The sequence below is a fragment of the Pinus tabuliformis genome, chromosome 9 (assembly GCF_031772625.1).
Source record: "Pinus tabuliformis cultivar Carrire ecotype Pingquan chromosome 9, CPIR1, whole genome shotgun sequence".
In the NCBI taxonomy this organism is placed as follows: domain Eukaryota; kingdom Viridiplantae; phylum Streptophyta; class Pinopsida; order Pinales; family Pinaceae; genus Pinus; species Pinus tabuliformis.
In genome coordinates this window covers 535,196,563-535,221,940 of record NC_142307.1, presented here as the reverse complement: position 1 = coordinate 535,221,940, position 25,378 = coordinate 535,196,563, and the positions used below count along the sequence as shown (strand labels likewise).

The window sequence follows — 25,378 nt, the reverse complement described above, 5'->3', positions numbered from 1 at the left end:
GAACAAGTTCAAGCATTTTCTCCCATGGTTAAGATAAAAGGAAAGTTTGGGAAGTTTTGTCCTTAGAAAAAGAAGAAGGTCGATAAGTCAAAGATCCAATGTTATGGCTATCAAGAATATGGACACTTCAAGAGGAATTGTCCTAAACTGAAAAGGGACAACAAGAAAAGTAATGAATCCCATATCACCGAAGAAATGGAAGAACCTGAGAATGAAAAATTAAATAAGGAAGAAGTGACAGATCTCTACTATGACTAAGATAATATTCTTCACTTAGTTATTTTCAAGTTTGTAAAAGATAACTATCATGGTAGTAAGCATTATAAGAATGATAGGATGCATCATATTATATGATGGCATACAAGAGATGATGACATCATTATAGAAGCTTGGAAAGGATAGCTAAAGTAGAAGTCTACATTGTTGTAGTAGTAATCCTAGAAAGGAAGTAGCTCTTGGTAACCTCATTGAAAGCATAAGTATTACTTATGGGTAGAATAAATTCATCTTGCATAGAGTTCACCATACATCATCATCACTAGGAAGGAGCATTTTCAGGATGAGGATAGCCAATATCCTTCATTGGAATATTCATAGAAGGTTCACCTCTCTTGGAAGAAGCAAGTGTTTCGCTGATCATTTCACCTTTTGTGGAATCCATTGTTTAGAAGGATGATGGTATGGTGACAAAAAGAATCCATCATGACAAGATGGTTGAAGTAATTTTCAAAGAAAGTGAAGGAAGTTGTTGAAGGAATTCTAGATGACCAAAATAAGAAAAGAGGTATGCATATGTTTGAAATATTTAAGTCATGACATCATATATAGTTGTAGAGAGCATGATAAATGCTCTACCTCATAATAATGTTCAAAGAAAAGGGATCACTTTCTTTCTAAAGATGCATGAAGGTTGTTTGGTCAATTTAGAGTGTCCTAAATTGCTATATTAATTGTCAATCCGGGAGTCGTAAACTGCTGAAGTGAGGTGCACTATATATGCAAGATAACCGATTTCTTACTTTTTGTCGTTTTTGATTTTTAGTTTGTTTTTGGGTTTATCTTCGTTGATTCCCTAATGTGAGATGGCAATTCTAAAAGTCAAGTATGGATATCAGTGTTCAAGGCAATGGTGTCCTTTAAAATGATTTCCAAACTTCAAAATTTTCAAAAAGGTTTTAAAACTTGCAATGATGAAATTAATTCCTAAAAGAGAATGAAAATGTACCACTATTCTAATTAAACAAACAGTGAGCTAGTGACCATGAAACCCAGTATCCTTGCTGCTGTATAAATATAAAAGAAACTAAACTCAAAGAAATCCAAAAATTGCAAGCAAAGTAAACTAAAATCACATTACATCAACTCATATTCTGACCCCTCACCATTCGACTCGCTCTGGCTTTCGGAGATAATCATAAACAACTTGAGAAATCTGATATCTAATTTGCAGAAAATAAAACTAATATTAAACTACACACTCATACTTCAATCCCTCACCATTCGTCTCGCTCTGGCTTTTGGAGGTAACTGAAAATGACATGAGAAATTCAATAACTAACTTGCAGAAAAATAAACTAATATCAAACTACGCATTCATACTTCAATCCCTCACCATTCGTCTCGCTCTGGCTTTCGGAGGTAACTAAAAATGACATAAGTAATTTTATATCTATCTTGCAGAAGAGTAAATGAGCAAAACTGAAATAAATAAAACAGTGCTGGAACTAAAACTAAGAAAATAAATCAGCAGAAGGACAAGAATAATTCCATGTCATTAGTCATTAGGAAGCTATGTGCAAATGCTCGGGCTGCCTATTGTAATCTAAAACAAAGACACTGATCAGTTAATAGCATTAGAAAGCATAAAAACTATGGACAACAATCAACGTGAATACCATGAGCAGTGAAATATATACAAGTAAATGATTATGGCATAAGGAGCGTAAAGAAATAAAGCATAAAACTATACAGCAATTAACAAAACCTCGGTGTGTACAGGGGCCCTCTGCACAACCTCGGGCAGTCAGCAATCAACCATGAATTGAGCTTATAAATAGAGTCTTCTCATGTATTAAAATGTAGTCATAACACAAAAATAAAGTCACAGCACAATGGGCTCGTTAACAGTCAAAATTTACAAAAACTAGCTACTATGCGTATGAGAATGCTTTATTTATAACAGAGGATGACATAACTACTTTCCTAAAATCTGCGCTGACAAAAGACACGTGAAGCAACCACGTCTAGGAATCTAGCATTATGGTAGCCGTAAAGATTAAATCTAAGGAGGGTGGTTGTTGGATTCGGTTCATGGAGCAGTCCACAGGTGTTAACACGTCTCCTGAGATTTAGAAATAGCCACACAAGTCTTCACATGGTGAAAAATAGAGTTCTGTCACCGTAGGACTCTTAGGTTGACCACCGCTTGACTATCTTTGACCATGGCCTTCTTTGATGGATTCGACTGAGCCAATAGGACACAGTCCATGTCCACGTCATTTGCAACTTGCCCATGTGGCCAGATTCACCTGAAGACACTTGTAACATAGACTTTAACAAAAAGGCTGTGGAAAGTTGAACTGGCTGCGGAAAGTGACAAGATTCCCCAGCTGAGTAAGAAAAAATCTAAATCAAACAGCAGACACAAGACATAGCTAGGAAACCACTTTATATGCTCTTTTTAAACTAATATGCAATGATTTGACAGCTTAGGAGGTCCAGGTAAATGGAAAAAAGGTTAAAAAGGTGTATAGGGAAGATGCAAGTTTGGGGCTCAACATACCCCCACTGTGAAGGTGTTGCATGTCCTCATGCAACCAAAATTTTGATCATCTTTCCTTTAGTCCATGTGCTCTGAAGCTTCTGCCAGTACATCTAGTCCTCTTCTCCTCTTTCTTGGTACTACTACCATCCTGGGCTTCCTCATCAAACATCTAAATTTGAGACTGATCAATTCTCTACTCAACTTCCTACACTTTTTCTTTAATTTCCTATTCTTTTTCTGCCACAGTCCCAGATGTAACATAGTGTTGTCATGAATGATCTTGTCTATTTTGCTTTGCTCCTTTAATGCTTCATTTTCTTGTTTAATATGCCTGTTTAAGACCTCCAATTCAAACACTTCTTGTTTCAATGATTGGACTTGTGCTTCTTGTGCTATGTGAGGCAGAGTGGATGATGTGCTCGGGCCTGCAGCTGTCTTCTCTAAGGATTCTAGATAATCATACACCTCTTGCTGATTTGGGTCTATTTTGGGTGTTTTCCTTGGGCTGACCCCAAAGTCTTGTTGAGAAGGACTGATTTCTAACTCTAGCCGAGAAGGACTTATATCAACATCTGGAAGATTGGTTTCAATATTTGGCTGAAGATGAGGTGGGCTACGGCCAGCTGGAGGTTTCTTGGGTGTTCCCCACCCAAGTCAATAAAGTGGGGTCCTTTTATTTGTGTTTTCCTCCACTTTCCTCTAAGCCTGTTTCTTCTTCTTAAATGATGTGGGCTAGTACTCTCTTCTTCCATACTCTGTTTTCCTTTTTCTTTCTTCTTGGTTGTAGCCGCTTGTTTTCGAAGATGCACTAGTCTTTTAGACAACACTTGATAGTCTTCTTCTAAAGATGGTTCTGGTGATTGGTAGACATCCTCTATGCTTCTTTTCCCTTTCAATTCTCTCTGTTTTATATCCTTGGTTCTTTCCTCCCTCTCTTTTTGATCAACTTCTTTAGTTTTGCTAATAGAAGGGTCTTGAATTATTGCACTTTTCTCCTTTCTCCTACACCTTCTTGGTGTTTTTAGTGTACTGCTTTCAGGTGCCTCGGATGGCTCTTGGAAGTAGTTTCTCACCAAAAACCATTCCCAGGTATCCCTATTTTTCTTCAATTGGTCTTCAATTAGAATTCTCACAAGCCCATGATGATATAAATGAGGTTCTATGTCTTCTATGTTCTTTTGGACTATTGTGCACATCTTTTTCAAGCTCAACAATAAAAAGCAGGGAAGATTGAGAGTTTGGTTCTCTAAAAAGTTCATCAATAACCGAGTATGATACATGTACATAGCTCCAAAACGGCCTTCACAAGTAATGAACTTTTGAATGATTAACAGTAAGCTGGCCCACTCTTCTTTTAATGCATGAACAAGAATTCTTCTTGTGAATACAGTTACGTCCATACCTGGGTTGCGTAATATGACTCTCCAAGCCTGCTCGTCCAAACTATTGTTCTTGAACCAGCGTTCACCTTCCTGGGGTAGGTCTGTAGTAGCTGCTATGGATGCTTCGGTGACTGTGAACTTAAGGTCTCCAATTTCCACCACATGGCCATTAAAAGACCTTGCAAAAGATTTTGTTATCTCCTTATTGTGGCCCTTAAATTTTTGAATGAAACGCAGCCATTTTGCCTTCTTCAGTAAGTCTTTTACTTGAGGGTATCCTTCTAAGAACTTGGGCCCTTCCAGTTCTGCCCTCAATAACCGACCCATCCTTTCTTCTATTTGAAATTCGACTGCGTGTGATGGGTTTAGCAGAGGTAAGACGGCTAGGTTACGGGGTTTATGGAGAAGAAAATAGTGGTTGAAAATGGAAACTGGAGAACAGATAACGTGAGTGTTTAGGGACTGTAAGCAGATAACAGAGGACAGGCAGCCGAGGTGAGTTCACGAAATGGAGTGGAAACGTATGTGAATGAGGTGGTAATGTAGCTGTGGCTTCAATAAAATGGCAGGGGATTGAAGTGAACTCGACAGAATTTTTAAACTAAACGGTTGTGGAGGAAATGTTAACACGTTTATGAAATGGCTGTGGAAATTATGCGGTGGAGAGGAGGCCTAATTAAATCGGTCACATCTCATGATTACAAGTGGAATGTGAAAGTGCAGTCAACTACAAGTTAAACCCGAGAATTAATCATGAGACCGTTTAGAAAATAAATGCATGGTTCATGGAGGAATGTCGTGGAATGGTTATGGAGCTATCATGGCAATCATTGCATATAGTGGAGCTTATGGTTTAATAACTATGCAAAATTGTGCTTTTGATTGCTATTTGAAAGAAATTTTTACTCATACCTTGGAATCTTTGCCATTTGTTGTCCATTAGCCCTTAATCAACTGCTCCTTATTGATGCCTTTAGATGCTCCATGTCTTCATAATATATCCTCAGTCATACCTGCATTTTCATGATTATTGAACTAACATCTTGATTGTCAATTTGAAAAACAGAGTGGTGGCTGTGGAAACTACTTCTGGCTGCGGAAACTGATTCTAGCTGGGGAAACTGACACAGCAACCACTTGGCTGAATGAAGATGGTTAGATAATAACTAACTAAATGAAAATGGTCATGAAAGAGACTTTTATTGATGAAATGGATGAAATGGAGTGGAGTGGAATGAAAATGAAATGGAGTGGAATGAAAATGAAGTGAAGTGAAGTGAAAATGGGAAAGAAAGAGAGATTTTTTTTTTTGGAAAATATAGGGTGTCAGGTGTTCCTGATTTTCACTCTATATTTTCTATATAAGACTTCCAATCAGTGATTGGTTTTCAGGCTTATACAATTTTTTTTTTTTTTTTTAATAGAAAGGAACAAAGACTAGGCTGATGGAGAAGAAGGATTCTTCTTCACCAACCTTATTGCAGAATTCTCTTGAAACATTTTGACAAATTCCTTTTTTGAGAGTGGCTTATGATAGATCTTTAATCTATGGCCATTCACAATAAGAGGAGTTTGAAATTCATCAATGGTCTTGATTCTTACCGCTCCATTGCTAAAGACTTTGTCAATCTCATATGGCCCAAGCCAATGAGTCTGAAATTTACCTTTGAAGTCTTTAAACTTGGAATCAAATAGTAATGCTCAATCTCCCTCTTGAAACTTTTTCTCTTTGATGTATTTGTCATGCCACTTAGCCCTTTGATGTTGAACTAGATCAGTTCTTAGGATTGCTTCTTGTCTGATCTCATCTAGCTCATTCAACTGCTCCATTCTGTGCTTTTGGGCTTCTGATAGATCCATCCCCAACTGAACTGCCATATTGAAAGTTTTCACTTGAAACTCAATGGGGAGCAGGACTTCTTTCCCATAAACAAGTTCATAGGGAGAATGTCCTGTTGTATTCCTCCATGTAGTTCTGTAGGCCCATAAGGCTTCAGGAAGCCTTTCTGCCCAATCTCTTCTGTGTAGATGTACAGTTTTGGTGATGATGCTTTCAATAACTTTGTTTGTAGATTCCACTTGGCCATTTGCTTGCGAATGGTAAGGATTAGATTTTTTGTGTTTGATTTTGTATTCTTCCATCAGCTTCTCCATCACGATGGATGTAAATTGACTTCCCTGGTCTGTCACAATTTCTCTTGGGACACCAAAGCGAGTAAAAATATCTTCATAAAGAAAACTAACAACTAAATTTTTAGTAGCAGAAAGTAATTCTTTGGCTTCTACCCATTTAGTGACATAATCAGTACATACCAATATATACTTCTTTTGTTTAGATGGTTATTAATAGGTCCAATGAAATCTAAAGCCCATTTTTCAAAGGGTTCGATGAGTACCTGTGGTTTAATGGCATTTCATTTAAAAGAGTCGGTTTCCCTACTCTTTGGCAGTTGTCACACCTTTTGACATATTCATTTGTATCTTTGAAGAGGGAAGGCCAATGATATCCTAAAGAAAGGATTTTATAGGCCGTCCTTGTGTCAACAAAGTGTCCACCGCATGGTTCATCATGACATGCCTTGAGGGTGTCAGGTATTTCATCTTCCCTAACACATCTTTTGATCACAAAATCTGGCCCTGTTTTAAACAATTCGTTAGAAATCCATGAATATTTTGAACTCTCCTAAATAATCTTTCTTCTTTCACTAGGAAATAGATGTGGAGGTAGTTTCCCTGTAACCAAATAGTTAGCAATATCTGCATACCAAGGAGTCTTAGTAGTTACTGCAAACAAATATTCATCTGGAAACTTATCCTCTACAGGAGAATCTTCTTTAGTATTTTGGATCCTAGACAAGAAATCAGCTACTGTATTTTCTTTCCCTGGTCTATCCAACACAGTAATATTGAATTCCTGTAAAAGTAAGAGCCATCTTGTAACTCTGCCATTAGTAACAGGTTTTTTCATTAGATATCTAATTGCAGAATGATCAGTATGGACAAAAGTTTCATAGCCTGTTATATAATGTCTAAACTTATTGATTGCATGAACAACAGCTAAGAACTCTTTTTTAGTCATAGTATAGTTCAACTCAGTGGGAGTCAAATTTTTACTGGTATAGTAAATGGCATAAGGAACTAAATCCTTTTGACCCAACACAGCTCCTAGAGCTGTATTTGAAGCATCTGTAGAAATATGGAAAGGAAGTTTCCAATTTGGCCCTCTCAAGATGGGTGCTTCAGATATTCTGGTTTTCAAAGTTTCAAATGTTGATTGGCAATCAGGATCCCATTTGAATTCACAGTCTTTTGTAAGCAATTTGAAGAGTGGAAATGCTATTTTGGTGAAGTTTTCTATAAATATTCTATAGTACCCAGTAAATCCCAGAAAAATTCTAACATCTTTTTGACAATTTGGAATAGGAAACTTGGAGATGACTTCAAATTTTGATCTATCAACTTTAATCCCATCCCCTAAAATGTGATGTCCCAAAACAATACCTTCAATAAACATCATAAAGCATTTTTCATGACTCAATAAAAGGTTTGTTTCTTTACATCTTGTAAGGACTTTTTCCAAATTCTCTAATGCCTCTTCAAATGAATTACCATAAACTGTAAAATCATCCATATAAACCTCTACACAATCATGGATTAGATCAGAAAAGATTCCTAGTACTGCTCTTTGAAATGTTGCAGGTGCATTACATAATCCAAAAGGAAGCACTCTATAAGCAAAAGTTCCCCATGGACAGGTAAATGTGGTCTTATCTTGATCTTCAGGTGCTACTTGAATTTGATTATAGCCACTAAAAACATCCAAAAATGAAAAGTACTTTTTGCCTGCTAGAGTATCTAATACCTGATCGATAAAAGGCAAAGGAAAGTGATCCTTCAAAGTTGCTTTATTCAATTCCCTGTAATCAATGTGTACTCTCCATTTACCATTCTTTTTAGGTACTATAACCAAAGGAGAAACCCATCGGCTATCTGAAATTGGATAAATGAAGTTTACATTGAGTAGTTTTTGGAGCTCCTCTTTCACTATCTCCCTAAGTTTTGGATTCATCCTTCTCTGAGGTTGTCTGATTGGTCTATTGTTTTCCTCGATGTAGATGTGATGAATGCAAGTCTTAGGGTCAATACCTTTCATATCAGTATACTCCCATGCAAATGCAGTAGAATGTTTTTGCAAGATTTTGGTTAGCTCTCCCTGTTGTGATTTTTCCAAGTTTTTGTTGATATTCAATGTTTTACCTGGAAAAATCTCAATGGCGGAACTACCAAACTCTTCCATAGAGTAGAGAGACATTTTTCTAGATGATAGATACTGAATGTTAGAATCTAACTGAAATTTTGTATGGTCATATTCCGAAGATGTTTCAAAATTTTCTAAAGTGTTCAGAATTTGACTATCTTCACTGATTTCAGAAATGGTAAAGACATGTTGTATAGTGTCCTCCTCATCGACCCAATCATTATCTCCTACTTCTGTAATTGCTTTTGCTGGAGGATACAAATTGAATTTCTTTGTCGAATTACCATCAGAAATGTACATATCCCCATATCTACAACTGATGAAAGCATCAGCTGTGGCTAGCCAAGGTCTTACTAAGATGAGTGGGTGCCCTCCTAGATTACTCTTGGGAGTCAAAATCATGAAATCTACTGGATATTCCCAAGAATCTAAGGAGACCAAAATGTCTTCTAATACACCATTTGGTTTGATAATTGATCGATCTGCAAGTTGCAGTAGAGTAGGTGTAAAAAGAAGATTAGGAAGTTTTAGCTGTTCCATAGTCTGTCTACTCATAATGTTGATAGCAACCCCTAAATCAATCAAAGTATTTGGAGTTTCTACCCCATTGATATGTGTTTTGACAATTGGACTACCAGGATCTACATACTTCTGCATGGTAATTTTTCCCATCATGATATCTGCAATTTTTCCTACCAGGTGGATTCTTCTTGTATCTCTTGGTTTCCTTCTTGGTCTTTTGAGACTCAACTCCTTTATTGTTTTTGCTAGAATATGAATCTCTCTAATGGCTTGTAGCAAGGGAATCTTGATACAGACATTCTTTAATTCATCTAGAAAATCATAGTCAGGCAACAAGATTTGTTTTTCCACTCCTTTGTCAATTTGTAATCTTTCAGGAAAAGGAGGTGTGGATGAAGATATAGGTTTCTTAACTATAGGAGTTGTCGGGGTTGACTCTTTTTATTTTTCTTTTTGAGTGCTTGGGTTTTGAAGAGATGCTTCAGAACCTTTATTGGCTTCAAGAGAATCTTCCTCAGAAATACTTTGCTTTTGAGCATATATAGAAGGCTTTTCTAAAACTCTACCAGATCTGAGTTCTACATCATTGAGAGGAACAATCATATAGATAGGAAATTGTTGTCCTTCTACCATGTAAGCATTTTGAGGATTTTTATTATTGGGATTTGGAAATGGCTGGGAAGGTAGTTGATTTGTCTTTTGTTGGAATGGAAGCAAGAGTTGGGAATTTGGATTTTGTTGAGAAGGTTGTTGTTGTTGCGGAAATGGCAATGAAAGTTGTGGATTTTGATTTGGAAGTTGTGGAGCTTGTTGATTTTGAAAAGATGGAGGATATTGATAAAATTGAGCAAATCTCCCATAAGGATTTTGCATACCTTGTACCCATGATTGAAATGGATTTTGAGGTTGGGACCAAGGTTGTTGCCAAGGATTCCAATTTGGTGGGGGTTGAAAGTTTGTGGGGTTGTTAAACCCTTGATTTTGTTGCCCCTGCCAAGGTCTCCTTGAAACAAAGTAGAGAGACTCAATTGAATTTGGATCTTCTTGAAAGACAGCTTTGAGCCCAGGAATTGAAGGACAATCCTTGGTCTCATGGCTTTCTGAACAAATCATACATGTTTCTGCAACTTTTGCATCCAACGGGCATTCCCTTAGAGCACGTTTCTTCCTACATTTTGGACAAAAGATGGCCAAAGCTTCAGCTTCTGCTTTCTGCTTGTTTTGTATTTTAATGGTGTCTAGTTGCTCACTAAGGCTCCCTAAAATATCATTTTTGAACTCATCAAGCATGTTGCCAACCTCAGCCCTACTTACTGATCTAGTTGCAGATTTGTTTGCTCCAATGAGAGAAGGATCTCTAGGCCCTTTTCCAGTTTTAGATTTTCCCCTTAAGAGATGGACACATAGTTCTGCTATATCATGAAGTGGAAGTTGAGAAATATCTCATTTTCACATCATGTTTAAAATATCTATCCATTCATCTCTAATGGCTTTTAATAGAAGGGCTTTCAAGGTCTCCTCATCTAGGTTATTCATTTTTGCTCTTTTCAGGTTGTATTGAAATCTTTCCAGTAAATCCTCCAAGTTTTCATTTTCTTTTTGCACCATTTTGAATACCTCATCCTTATGATTAGTGGGCATACAATAGTCCAGGTATCTATCCAAAAATGTTTGTTTCATATCATTCCAAGTCCTAATAGATTGAGTGACTAATCCCATGAACCATTTTAGAGCAGCTCCCTTCAATGTTGAAGGAAACAATTTGAGTTTTTGAGAGTCTTCCATATAATCATAAGTTCGGCACACGACTTCAAACTCAAATAGAAATGTTTCAGGATCCTCACATCGCAACCCATAAAAGTTTGGGAGGACAGATGGTGAGATGTTTTTCATTGTTGTACAAGATTCCTCATCAACTATAGGAAATCCAAATGAGTTATCTCCATCCCTATTTCCCCCGTTGTTACCTCTACCTCCTCCATTGTTTCCTCCTCCTCTACCTCTACCTCTACTGCCTCCTCCAAATCTGTTTACTACTTCCGCTATCATGATAGTTTCCTCAGAGATTTCAAAGTCCTCTGGTTCTTCTACTAATGGCGAACGAGGAGGAATTTCTCCCTCTTCTTCTTCAAGTGATTCTACTTCCTTGATTACAATTTGTTCTCCTGTAGAAGTAAAGAAAGGGTATTTTTCTAATTCAGATTCTGTGGATAGTGTGGGAGAGTCTCCTAATTCAGCTGCTGCCCCTTGAATTCCAGGAATCCTAAGGCTAGGAGTGTGAGTTGGAGATGATGGAGGTGTATCTTTTCTATGCCTTGAAGTAGATGGAGTTGTAAAAATCGAACTCTTGGCCCTAGCTATAAACCTTCCCTTAGAATCTCCTGCTCTATGCATGTCATTTTTTATTTTTCCTCAAGTCGGGCTAATAATTCTCTTTCTGATCTTCCAGATCACTCTAGGTGCAAGAAGAGAGCATACTCAAGAAATTATTGAACCAATAACTCTCTTTTCTGATCCTCCAGATCACACTAGGTGCAAGAGGAAAGCATACTTTGAGAAGTTATCAATTTTTACCTTCCTTGAAATTTTCTTGTTTTTTTTTTTAAGAAATTGGCTACCTAGTTTCACTTCCCCGGCAATGGTGCCAAAATGTTTGGTCAATTTAGAGTGTCCTAAATTGCTATATTAATTGTCAATCCGGGAGTCGTAAACTGTTGAAGTGAGGTGCACTATATATGCAAGATAACTGATTTCTTACTTTTTGTCGTTTTTGATTTTTAGTTTGTTTTTGGGTTTATCTTCATTGATTCCCTAATGTGAGATGGCAATTCTAAAAGTCAAGTATGGATATCAATGTTCAAGGCAATTGTGTCCTTTAAAATTATTTCCAAACTTCAAAATTTTCAAAAAGGTTTTAAAACTTGCAATGATGAAATTAATTCCTAAAAGAGAATGAAAATGTACCACTATTCTAATTAAACAAACGGTGAGCTAGTGACCATGAAACCAAATATCCTTGCTTCTGTATAAATATAAAAGAAACTGAATCCAAAGAAATCCAAAAATTTCAAGCAAAGTAAACTAAAATCACATTACATCAACTCATATTCTGACCCCTCACCATTCGACTCACTCTGGCTTTCGGAGGTAATCATAAACAACTTGAGCAATCTGATATGTAATTTGCAGAAAATAAAACTAATATTAAACTACACACTAATACTTCAATCCCTCACCATTCGTCTCACTCTGACTTTTGGAGGTAACTGAAAATAACATGAGCAATTCAATAACTAACTTGTAGAAAAATAAACTAATATCAAACTACGCATTCATACTTCAATCCCTCACTATTCATCTCACTCTGGCTTTCGAAGGTAACTAAAAATGACATAAGTAATTTAATATCTATCTTGCAGAAGAGTAAATGAGCAAAACTGAAATAAATAAAACAGTGCTGGAACTAAAAACTAAGAAAATAAATCAGCAGAAGGACATGAATAATTCCATGTCATTAGTCATTAGGAAGCTATGTGCAAATTCCTGGGCTGCCTATTGTAATCTAAAACAAAGACACTGATTAGTTAACAGCATTAGAAAGCATAAAAACTATGGACAACAATCAACGTGAATACCATGAGAAGTGCAATATATACAAGTAAATGATTATGGCATAAGGAGTGTAAAGAAATAAAGCATAAAACTATACAGCAATTAACAAAACCTCGGTGTGTACAGGGGCCCTCTGCACAACCTCGGGTAGTCAGCAATCAACCACGAATTGAGCTTATAAACAGAGTCTTCTCATGTATTAAAATGCAGTCATAACACAGAAATAAAGTCACAGCACAGTGGGCTCGTTAACAGTCAAAATTACATTACAAAAACTAGCTACTATGAATATGAGAATGCTTTATTTATAACAGAGGATGACATAACTACTTTCCTAAAATTTGCGCTGATAAAAGACACATGAAGCAACCATGTCCAAGAATCTAGCATTATGCTAGCCGTGAAGATTAAATCTAAGGAAGGTGGCTATTGGATTCGGTTCATGGAGTAGTCCACAGGTGTTAACACATCTCCTGAGATTTAGAAACAGCCACGCAAGTCTTCACATGGTGAAAAACAGAGTTCTGTCACCGTAGGACTCTTAGGTTGACCACCGCTTGACTATCTTTGACCACGGCCTTCTTTGATGGATTCGACTGAGCCTATAGGACACGGTCCATGTCCACGCCATTTACAACTTGCCCATGTGGTCGAATTCGCCTGAAGACACCTGTAACATAGACTTTAACAAAAAGGCTGCGGAAAGTTGAACTGGTTGCGGAAAGTGACAAGATTCTGCAACTGATTGAGCGAAAATCTAAATCAAACAGAAGACACAAGACATAGTTAGGAAACCACTTTATATGCTCTTTTTAAACTAATATGCAATGATTTGACAGCTTAGGAGGTCTGGTAAATGGAAAAAAGGTTAGAAAGGTGTATAGGGAAGATGCAAGTTTGGGGCTCAACAAAGGCATGGTTCACATATTGACAAGATGAAATCAACATAATATGTCCTCATATGGAATATGAAGTAGGAAAAATGTGAACGAACTATGGATTGATGTTTCTGGGAAGAACTATGTGAAGGAAGAAAGAAGAGATCGTGAATGATGTAACTATAGTCACAAGAAATCAACATTCAAAGAATTGCTTATGCCATCTCCATAAAGAAAATATGCAGACCCCGATAAGGTCTATAAAGGAAGGAAACAATTGACATTGAAAGTCATGGAGATGTGTTTATGTATGTGCAAGATGTTGATATTAAAAGAATAAAATGTCATGATGAAAGGCCATCACAGAAGGTAACTTTGATTTGATTTTTGAAAAAACATCTAGATGGTTTGGTAAAGGGATATCCAAAGAGATTTGTAGATGTCACTTACAACTAGCACTCATGTGGTTAGATGGAATATCCTAATAGATAGCATGACTTAGAAAATGGTAGTGGTATGAAGAAAAGCTAGATGTGGACTAGAAGATCACTTTCTGATAAAGAGAAGGATGGCATGACTGACATGGCTCGTGAAGGAAAGTGATGGATGGTCGATTCCCTACAAAGGAAAATGTAGAATATGAAAGATCCATCATGATGAAGATGAAATTCAACAGAGGAGCTATATTAGCAATTGCACCAGATGTTGCAAAGGAAACATTGTAAGGAATAACTAACTATTATCATCCTCAACAAAAACATAACTATTATCTTTATCATTGTTTATTATAACATATTACTATTTTGTCTTGTCACATGTAGGGCAGCTTAGTTTGTCCATATGAAATGTCGTAAGGAATAACTAACTATTATCTTCCTCAACAAAAGCATAACTATTATCTTTATCATTGTTTATTATAACAGATTACTATTTTATCTTGTCACATGTAGGGAAGCTCAGTTTGTCCATATATTCCTTCAACTAACTATTATCTTCCTAAAAAAAACATAACTATTATCTTTATTGTTGTTTATTATAACATATTACTATTTTATCTTTTCATTGTCCATATATTCCTTCCTCCTTCAGCAGCTCAATTCATCCATATACTCCTTTCTCCTTCCATGCATTTACAAGAACCATATATTCCTTCCGCTTTCCATTAATTTACAAGAAATTCAATCATTTCCTATGACCAAGCACACTATGTGACACATCTGTACCCTCAAAATCCTTTGAATTGTGTTAGTTCGACCGGCGTTCGTTGGTGTCGGCTCGACTGACATCTGTTAGATGATCAGGTGTAGAAACAGGTGAAGTGCATGCAAGTACATTTTCATCTGCACCCGCCACATGTTCATTATCCAAAACAAAGATGCTTATCATGGAAAGCGTGCTGGCGTTGAAATGACTCTTCCCATGGTCGAAGGGGTACTTGTGAAATTTTCCGGAGAGAATGGATTGTTGTTGTGGCTAATTTCTGAAGGGCTACTTGTGAAATTTGCTAGAGAGAATGTATTGTTGTTGTGGCTAATTTTTGATACTCTTGTCTGGGGAGATGGATCACCCACCTCACTATTATTGTTATCCTTAACATTAGGCTCCCTCATATAATTGAGGGAAGCATGGAAAATAATATAGTCAGAGCTACAAATAACAATAAAAATGTTTTAAATATTTCCTCCATATCAAGTGAAGCTACAAGGTTGATCACTACTTTAAACAAAACTATAACAAATCTTTCAAAATATTTTATATAAAATTAATCTGCAAAACTATAACAAATCTCTCAAAATATTTTATATAAAATTAATAACTATAACAAATCTCTCAAAATATTTTATATAAAATTAATCAAAAAAGTGCGGACACCATCCATATACCATCCATATACCATCCATATCTCAACTAAACAGAACTATAACAAATATTTCAAAATATTTTATATAAAATTAATTTGAAAAGGTGTGGACACCATCCATATACCATCCATATCTCAACTAAACAAAAATATAACAAATATTTCAAAATATTTTATATAAAATTAATTTGAAAAGGTGTGGACACCATGCATATACCATCCATATCTCAACTATGTAAAATTGTTCTTGACTTGTTAGTATTATTTCCCTTTTCTTGCTCCATCATGTCATGAGGAATTCACACCTAATATTGTAGGGGAATAGTAAAATATAACAAATCTTTCAAAATATTTTATATAAAATTAATCTGAAAAGGTGTGGACACCATCCATATCTCAACTATGTAAAATTGTTCTTGACTTGTTAGTATTATTTCCCTTTTCTTGCTCCATCATGTCATGAGGAATTCACACCTAATGTTGTAGGGGAATAGTTGATGTCAGACCACCTCCATATTATAGTCCTCAATAAAGTGCATGTTTAGAGAGATATCTAATCTTTTAAGGTTTAAAAGAAACTAGTTTTCAAATTCAACATCTTCAGAGAGATATCAAATATTTTGAGGCTTAAATTTCACTTAAATAACTATACTAATTGGAGCCCTAAAACTATTAGTTAAAGGAAATTTAACTTCAGGTTTATGATGCTCAGAACCTTAAAAGAATCTAGTTTTCAAATTCAACATCTTCATAGAGATCTCAAATATTTTGAGGCTTAAATTTCATTTAAATAACTATATTAATTATACTAATTGTAGCCCTAAAACTATTAGTTAAAGGAAAATTAATTTCAGGTTTATGATGTTCAGAGATATTAAGTTTAAATAAATTTATTAATTGTAAGTCCTGAATTTATGTATAGATTGAGCTTTACATTGTTCTATGTTCATTAGATATATGAAATTTGCCATTATCATAGATACACATAAAACATAATGATAATAATGATGTGTAATGTGAAACAGGCATTGAAAAGGTGGAAGTGGATGTGAGCTATGGAAAAGTGGTGGTGTATGGATGTGTTCATCCCAATAACATATTGAAAGCAATGAGAAGAGCAGGAATAAAAGTAGAATTCTGGCCATCTCAAATTGAAGCTTTTCTGAGCACTTATGTTGCAGCTAGCATGAGCAGCTATTATTCTTTTTAGCCACACAATAATGCTTAACTTACAACTCATTGGTCTTCATCATGTTCCCTTGATTGACTTGATTCAGTTTCAAGTCCATGTTGTTAAAATGGGTTGAGACATCCAAAAATGTTGTAATTTTTGTAAAATAATAATGAGAAAATAAATTGTAAATTTCCTTCCGCATTTTGTAATTTTTTTTAATACATGGATGTTGAAAGACATTGGAACAATATATAAAATAAAGAAGGTATTTTTATTAATATATAAAAATAAATAATAGTATTTTAATTTAAAATTGTGTTTTATTCTTTTTGTGATCATCTCAAGAAATTTCCCTAGGGAGAGGGTTCCACCATTTTTTTATTTTTTTTATTTTTTTTCTGCTACCGAGTCATAGGTGCTTCTACGCCATTCGAGGATGAGTATGCCACAGGTGGTTCTCTCGTACCCTAGACTGCCCATTGGATCACACGACTGGTTTGTCATCTTCTTGAAATTCCTCATGAACATGACTTTCCATTAAAACTTAGATGTCTTGGTTTGTATAGGTATTTAGCCAGAGTTGTTTTTCCTATTTCGCTCATTCCCGCAATCCCCACAATCATCGTGTCATTGAAATTTCTTTGTTTTAGAATTTCATTGATCAGGGGATCCTGTGCCACATGGTTGAGGCCAACTAGGTATTTAGTGACACATAATGATCCCCATTTAAATACCTCTTTCAACACTTTTCCCACAACTTCCCCATAGTCACTGAAATGGGCATACATAATAGATATATTGACTCATTATGGCTAGAATTGGGAAAAGTAAACAGGAATTATATATATCAGTTAGATTATGTAAGAAATGAAAAAAGGATGTATTCACCTTTCATTTGGTTTAAACAATATGCTAGAAATATCTACGGACTGGCTGAGGGTCTTCTTCCATTTTTTGATCTCTTCCATGGAGACTCTCCCTTTGCTTTGGTGTTGATCAAAGGCATTTTTATAACATCTGCTCTCAATGTGACGAAGGTCTGCAGGCTGAACACTATAGAACACCGGAATAACCTTCTTTTTGTGCTTATGATATGATCTTAAAACCCAACACAGTTCTTCTGAGCACCACCATTATTCAGCATAGCACTCAGAATAAATGGTAATGTGAACATAGGCACTCTGAATGGCAGTGTGGATTGCATTTGAGATAGTATCTCCCATGCGAATCTCATTTTTATCGAGGAAGACACGAAGCCCGTGGCATTCCTCGTTGCCCCTGCTCGAAGCATGCCTGGGCAAATCAAGAATGTTATCCAGCAAATAAAACATAATATGATCGCCCATGCACTAGATCCTCCAGGTTTTAGAATGCTTCTGCAACAAGGGCACCTGGTGAAGGCTAGGACAAGAGCCTGGCTCACCGGAAGAAACAAAAATGCCTCGACTCCATACCAAGTAGTTGCCTCATCGAGCGTCATGACTCCATTGCTCCTTTTATGCTACTGCGAAGCCAAAATCAATGAGATCAAAAATGAAGATGAAGCTGGATGAAGATGCTTGTTTTCTTAGTGAGTGTTATAACTAAATTTGTAAGTAATTTAATACCGATTGAATGAATCTAATGGCTCCAATTGTTTTAATCGTCTAACACCTAAATCAAAGGTACACAAATGCACACGTAATATGAGAGAAGAATTCTTTTCATAGGGAAATGCCTTATGGCCTAACAAGCGACTAAAGGTACCATGATCCCCACCAAAGAGCATAAATTTGTTGGAAACAAGTCCCTAGTTAAGGGGGAGCTTGGATAAGTTCTTGGATAAGAGGGAGCTTGAGTAAATTCCTTTCATAGGAATGGGTATATATTCCCTAGTTAGGAGGGAGAGATAGACATATCATTCTTGCCTTTAGATTGTGAAGAAATCATGGAGGATTAGGTAAGCATCTAGCATCTGATACTCTTTGAGGATGAGTTAGGGAATCCATGATAAGGGTAGTCGAAGAGAACCAATATTATTTTAGGACTAGCAATCCAACATAAGCATAGTCCTAGAAGGACATTCCCTATGGACACTCGACTAGGGTATGTGTCTTGAGAGACAATCATGATGGTGTTTGTCAGTCATTGGTCTCACCAACATTGTGATCTAATCTTGTGGACAAATAGAGATATTAGTCAAGGCCTTTCTATGTGAAAATGTTGGTTGGTATGATGCAAAGAGATGGCTTACAAATCCAACTCTTCTTATGAGATTTCTTCAGATTGAGAATGTCTGAGTACCTTGTATGGATTATGAATACCTCCCTATTTAAGTGGGAGTGTCGAAATATGTAACTGGGTTTAGTCATCATAATGACATATGTAATCATGATTTTATATATTTTATGTAATGAGAAAAATAATTTTATTAATATTCTTGAGACATGGGTTTCATGCTCAAGGAAATTTATTTTTAGGTCAAGCACCCATTGAGTGATTTTAGGTTTGCGATAAATTCAATTGAATCATTGTTATGTATTAAAGACCCATTTGGTAATGTTACATATTGTAAAGAAAATTTATTTGAGTCAAAAGACCCTCCAAGACTTCATCATGATGCAAAGTTCAAGTCAGCCTACTCAAATAGATAAGTCAACCTAAAAGTTGCAATTTGACCTAGTGGAAAACATATATAAAGGAGACTTCAACCTCACTTGATGGAGACATATTCACTCACCAACTCATACAAGGAAGAGGAATAAGTAAGGGGAAATGAAAGACTAAAAGAAGAAAAGAAAAGTTATTTTTCTTATTTATTTTTTTGGGCTATATTCCTCCACACGGGTGAAGGTTAGGGCATCACCTTGCAGCAGCTGATACCGAATTGCAGTCACTCCAAGAAGGTCGAGTTTTGGGTCAAAGGGAATATATATTGTAAGCTGAGTCAATAAGAAGGAGGTATCATCTCAAGTGAAGAAGAAAATAAGGACAAGGTCTCCATTATTCTCTCACACATGTCACCTAGGGTTTCTACAAAAGAATTTACTTGAAGGATGAAGTTGTAGAAGAATCTACTGGAGGGGTTGAAGTTGCATAAGAATATACTAAAGGAATTGAACTTGCAGAACAATCTATTGGAGGGGTCAAAGTTGCAGAAGAATCTATTGGGCAGAAGAATTTGTTGGAGGTTGAAATTGCAGGAGTTGCTGAGGAATTGCTAGAAGGATAGCTCATCAAGGAGGAAATATTTAACTTGGTCTTGGAGGGTCTTGGTCAAAGGTCATAGGTCTTGGAATTCATCAATTGAAGTTATATAAGAAGAGAAGAATTCTAGTGGGTTTTCCTCTCAATTGGAGAGGTTTTGGCCCTGGCTGATCGCCTACATATTGTGTCATGTTCCTTCATTGTTCTTTATAATTAAGTAGTTTTTTTATGATATAGAACATTAATAATGATAAAGGAAAGAAGAAGTTAATTAAATAAAGTAAAAATACATCATAATCAGTTACCAAAAGAAGAGAAATCACCTATAATTGTTGCCCCTAGATTTCTTAACACTTCATTCATATATATATATATATATATATATATATATATATAGGATTACAAATTACTTGAGGAATTTGAAAAACCTCTTGATAAATAGGATCTAGAACCTAAATAAATTACATAATATCAATAAAACACAACAAGAGACTAATAATGAAATAATCTAGACATTTCTCCACTATTCTCCATTATTATAATTCTCCCCATTAATGGAGAAATGTGTTTTCTATCACACTAAATTCGTTCACTCTTGGTTTGTTAGGGTAGAAACAAAGATTAGATCATTATTAATTCTAGGTACATACATAACAATATGAATCTATTTAATGAAACAATTTGGTAATTTTATAGGAAAATAATCTTACCCTTTAATCTTGTGTGAGCAATCATCCCCAAGATATATATGTGCACCATTGTTGGTTTCATGGAAATTTCCAAACCAATGCTTATTACAATATATTTCAATAGAGGCTCCAGAGTCAACAAATCATGCATCTTAATCATTGATTTCAATAGATAATGTAGCATTTGAAAAAAATAATCTTATATTCATAAAATCATTCAGTACTTCTCCTCCATTAGAAAAATGACCCATGTTCCTTCTATTTCTATGTTTATATTCATCATACTTTCTTTTAAAGAAATCTCTAGAATTATTCCCAAGCTTGCCACAATAATAACATTTCATCCCAACATCAACCTGTGGAGGTGCCATACCTTGTTGAGACTTTATGTATGATGGATTTCCAAATAATGGCATTCCATTTGGTGGCTTTCTTCCTTTGCTTCCTTCCCATGGCTTTCCCTTGGAAGGTTGTTCCCTTTCACCATTAATGCCCCATCTAAATTCTGAGGCCTTAGATTTTTTCATCTTTGTTCTTCCTGCATTAACATACCTTCCCACTCATCAAAAGTATGAGCTTTCCCCCTTGCTTGAAGACCTATAATGCCTGTTTGGTATTCATCTAACATTCCATTTAATGTTATGGTTACAAAATTAGTGCTAGATACTAATTCTTCTATGTCATCCATATTATCTTTTAAATCTTTAACTTTTTAAACAAAGTTACTAATGGTTTCATTTTATTCTATATTAATGGAGAGGAGATTACTTTCTAGAGAAAGGATTCAATTTTTATTTTTAAATTCATACTAGTCTTTAATTGTAGTCCATGTCTCATTAGAGGTCTTGCAATCATGAATACTGGAAATGATAATGTCATTTATGAACATCCTTAACAACACTTTCACGTTATTCTCCCACTTCTCTAATTCTTGAATTGATGTGGCTATTGGACATACAATGACATCTAGCTTTCCTCCATCTCCACTTACTATGGACCACATGTAAAACCGTTCCATTAATGTTTATCATTTAAACGTCCAATTTACATAATTGGGACCATCTAGCTTATATGCTTTATTTAAATATCTTTCTTGTAAAAGGATTAGTTAATAAAAAAAGAAGACAAGAAATTTCCCTGACCTTACATAGTAATTAGAAGCTCAACTCCATAATATTTAGAGATTATATTTTTATTTTAATAGGAACATGTTCAACTCCATATTGAGCACGGATGACATCCCTCATACTGAGTTGTAAAATGAACCTACCTCTAATTATAATTAATGTTATGTCTTTTATTTTATTTTATTTTTACCTAATTAAAATATTAGCGAGTACATTACATCACATCTCTACCATACCAGACATACATTACATTACAACATCTCTACATATAGAAAACAAATTTAATAAAAAAATATTAAAAATTTAAAATTCTTCATTCATAAAAATATTGTTCTATTTTTTTAACCCATACACAACAAAATTTAAGAAAATAAATATTAAATATTTATAATTCTTCATTGATAAAAATATTATTTCCAAAAAGCTATATTCTATATGGACAATCTCCTCATTCACACGGCCATGGCCAGTCAGAATGCCTCACATTGGCTAAAAGATTATATTCTACTTGGACATTTCATAATCATACTTTAAAAACAGTGAGTTTACGAACACAACTTTGCCTCAATTTGAATAAACAAAGGGTCGGCACAAAAGCAATCCGCATGTTATTCTCGTGCCTCAGCAGAAAATTTTGCAAAACACAATTACGGAACTACTACACAGGCAAGATCTTCCTGAGAGAATTTAGAGTCTCAGCCGCCGATCTAAGACGCCACAGAGAAATAGACGACCATGTTATTCTCACACATAAAAAGCAGGAGAAGCCATATAATTTTTTTTTTTTTTTATAGTGGACATATAATTATTAGAACTGAATAGCACTCACGAAGGACTGCCCGAAATGCCAGTTGGGAGGGATTACGTTGTTGAAAGTGCGCGTCTTCCCGTTGCGCAGCGTTACGATAAAGGAGAGAGTTCGTCCCTCCAGATTGGGAGTACTGTTTCCCCAAACGGCGCCCCACCCTCTTTGTAACGGTTGCCAACCATCCATTCCATCGGCCTTCATCCACACGCCGCTCACCTGCCCACTCCCGCCCACGTTCGATAAGACCACGGTATTGTAGTAGGCGTGGCCCATCATACTAAACCTCACTCCCCCATTTCTCACGCAAGGCACCTTTCTGTAAAGAACGGGCACAATTCCCGCTTTGTAGCCTGCAATCGAGGTGAATGCAGGCTGTGACAAGTCGAAATGATGGCGAGAAGCATCGCACCATCCAGATCGAGGACATAAGTTGGTAGCAGTCACTGTAACCGTCCTCCCACCGTCGATGCACCATGCTGGATCGGATTTTGCGTCACACAACAATTCATAGCACGCCCCACACGCCGCCCCTTCCTTGAACATTATGCTGCTCACTGCTGTGTTGCTTGCCCCATACCCACCTGCGTACATATCATCGTATCCACACGCTCCTCCTGCAATGTCTCCCAACATGAACCAAATTATTAAAATTAGAAGGATGGTGCATGGATGCACCAGCTTGTCTCTATCAACACAATTCAAGAAAATAATAGAGGAGATTCAGTCTTAATCAGATGATGTTGACGTGAAGCAGCTTACCCATTGTTGATATTCCATTAGTGTCTCCATAACATGTTGCATGAGCTCGCTTCCACGCTTTCTGACCTTCATTTGCGAATCCAATACATTCCCGACAATACCAACTGATCCTGACAATCCGTACGATCAAATTGATATTGTTCCTCGCCATTTGTAGCAAAATTAGTTGCGAGTCACAGATTTTCTGTAACTCAATGTAGAGAGGGCCAGCAACCAGAGAGGCCTTCAGGTTTCGGTGTGTTCTTCTCCTTCTCGTAGCTAAATGCGTATATATATATCGTGCAATACTCCCATCCCCTGCATAGTCACATGCGTTCTAACGTATTGGCACATGGGTTAACGCGTAATTCAATTGTGACAATTTTTCAGTCAGAAGTATGAACGTGACCTCGAGAATTAAAATGCACCTTTCTACCATCTTCGTTGTACTCTGGTAATGGATGGGTTTGATGAGAAATAAGGTTTGGGCAATCATCCATGTGGTACAAAACACGCCCTTGTGGGGTTATTGATTGATTTAGAGATACCCATTGGCTCAAAATCCCAAAGTGTTGGGAACTGCGAGATGACTACGTATTTCTGGAGATGGAATGTGCGATGTGCAATTCTCAAAAAGACTGTTAAAGTGTACAACTAGGTCATTCCGTGAAATATTAGTTATATGAAATATAATCTTAAAAATAATAATTATTAAAATATGTCTTAAAAATATCATTTTAAATTACTGGCCAAGTACGAAACACTATCAGGGGCTCGATTTAGAGATGTTCATCAGCTAAATATCTCCGGCTATTGGGAATTGTATCACCGCACAAATACCATAACATAAGTATTATATATCTCCGGCTATTGGGAATTGTATCAACACACGAATCCCATAACATAAGTATTATAGACCTATCCATGCTTTAGAATAGAAAGAACTTGAAATAAAGTTAATGCTTCTTTGTTAATATAAATTTATAATGTTGTTCAAATTTTTATTGAAATTTGATAATACAATTGTGTGAATATTTTTTTTTATGAATCTTATTAAATTATAAATGTATTTTATTATAAATTTTAAATTTACAATTAAATATTATAATTTTTAAATTATATATGAATTTTAAAAATTTTAGGTGATAATTTTATCGTGTATATATATATATAATTTATATTAATAAAATTGGTATTAGGATGAAAGTGTTACATTTTTTTTATAATATGTTGCTATAATTTTTTGAAGGTTTGAGATTCCAAAATATGTCTTTGAGAACTTCACAAAATAATAATTTTGATCTTATTCTAACGAAAAACTTTATCAAAAATATATAAAATCCAAAAGTAGTAGCAACTTATTCTCAAATTAGTCTCCTTTTAGTTTAGATTCACTTGTTCTTGGATAGTTTCTTTTCTTTTTTCCAACTTGGGTCCAACCAAAGTTTCCTATTAAGTATTTCTTGTCATCGTTCAATATCTCATTTCTGCAATCATTTTCATTCTAGGAAACCAATGGAATCTCTTTCACTATCTGATTTGTGCAATCATTTTCATTCTAGGAAACCACTGAAATCTATTTCACGTCCATGTGGTCTACCCAAGGAGGGGCTTTTTTGAAATTGTTTCTTGGAGGAACATCCTCATAAGAAGAGAGCATAGATATGCTTTTTTCTTTTATCAATCTTTTGGTACTCCACATCAGGAGCATTTTTCTCTTGAGTATTTTCCAGATGCTTGGTACAGTGATTTGTTTATTGTCTTTAGTTGTGATATTCGAAACCTCCACATTACTAATTTGCTTTTGTTAAATTGTAGTTTATTGTGAATGTTCCACTTTCTGTGGAACTAGAGGGTGAACGTCTTTGGAGATTATGTAATGATCACAGGAGGCGTCATCTCACGAATAGGGATTTTGCTAGATTTCTTTGCTTTGTTCCTCCCATCTTTGGTATAGGATTTGAGGGAATGCTCACTCTCATAACAAACTCTACAATGAATGGAAATTCTTTCATAATTTAGTTTTTGCAACCATAAGTATCCAAGACCTCTTAACTTCATTTTAGCATGGTGGTCTAACCCACAATGTGGCCAGTCAAAACAACAAAGCCATTTCCCTTATGTGGAAAGGTCACTCCAGCTAAGACATTGTTGGAAGTAGTACTTCCATATGTTTTATGTGTATTACAAGTGGTCATTGAGAGTTCCGATGTGCTATTATAAAAGTTGTTGATTCCTATGTGTAAGAGTTGTAGTTGTGTCATGTCCCAGTCATAGACCCACTTTCTTAGAATCTAGATTTGTGGAAGTCAGTGCTTGATATTTCTATATATGTAAACTTTGTGAGATAAATAAAAATAGTGTGGTTTTGTGTTTTTT

General features: G+C 35.6%; 1 protein-coding gene across 1 annotated transcript; it reads right to left on the bottom strand.

Moving 5' to 3' along the window:
- Nucleotides 1-22,261: 22,261 nt before the first annotated feature.
- Nucleotides 22,262-23,171, bottom strand: LOC149149605 (expansin-A2-like). Its single transcript, XM_089442530.1, has 2 exons — nucleotides 23,021-23,171; nucleotides 22,262-22,875 (listed from the first exon to the last, which is right to left on the bottom strand). Exons 1-2 carry the CDS (start codon nucleotides 23,169-23,171, stop codon nucleotides 22,262-22,264), a joined length of 765 nt encoding a protein of 254 aa, XP_089298656.1.
- Between the last annotated feature and the right edge of the window lie 2,207 nt (nucleotides 23,172-25,378).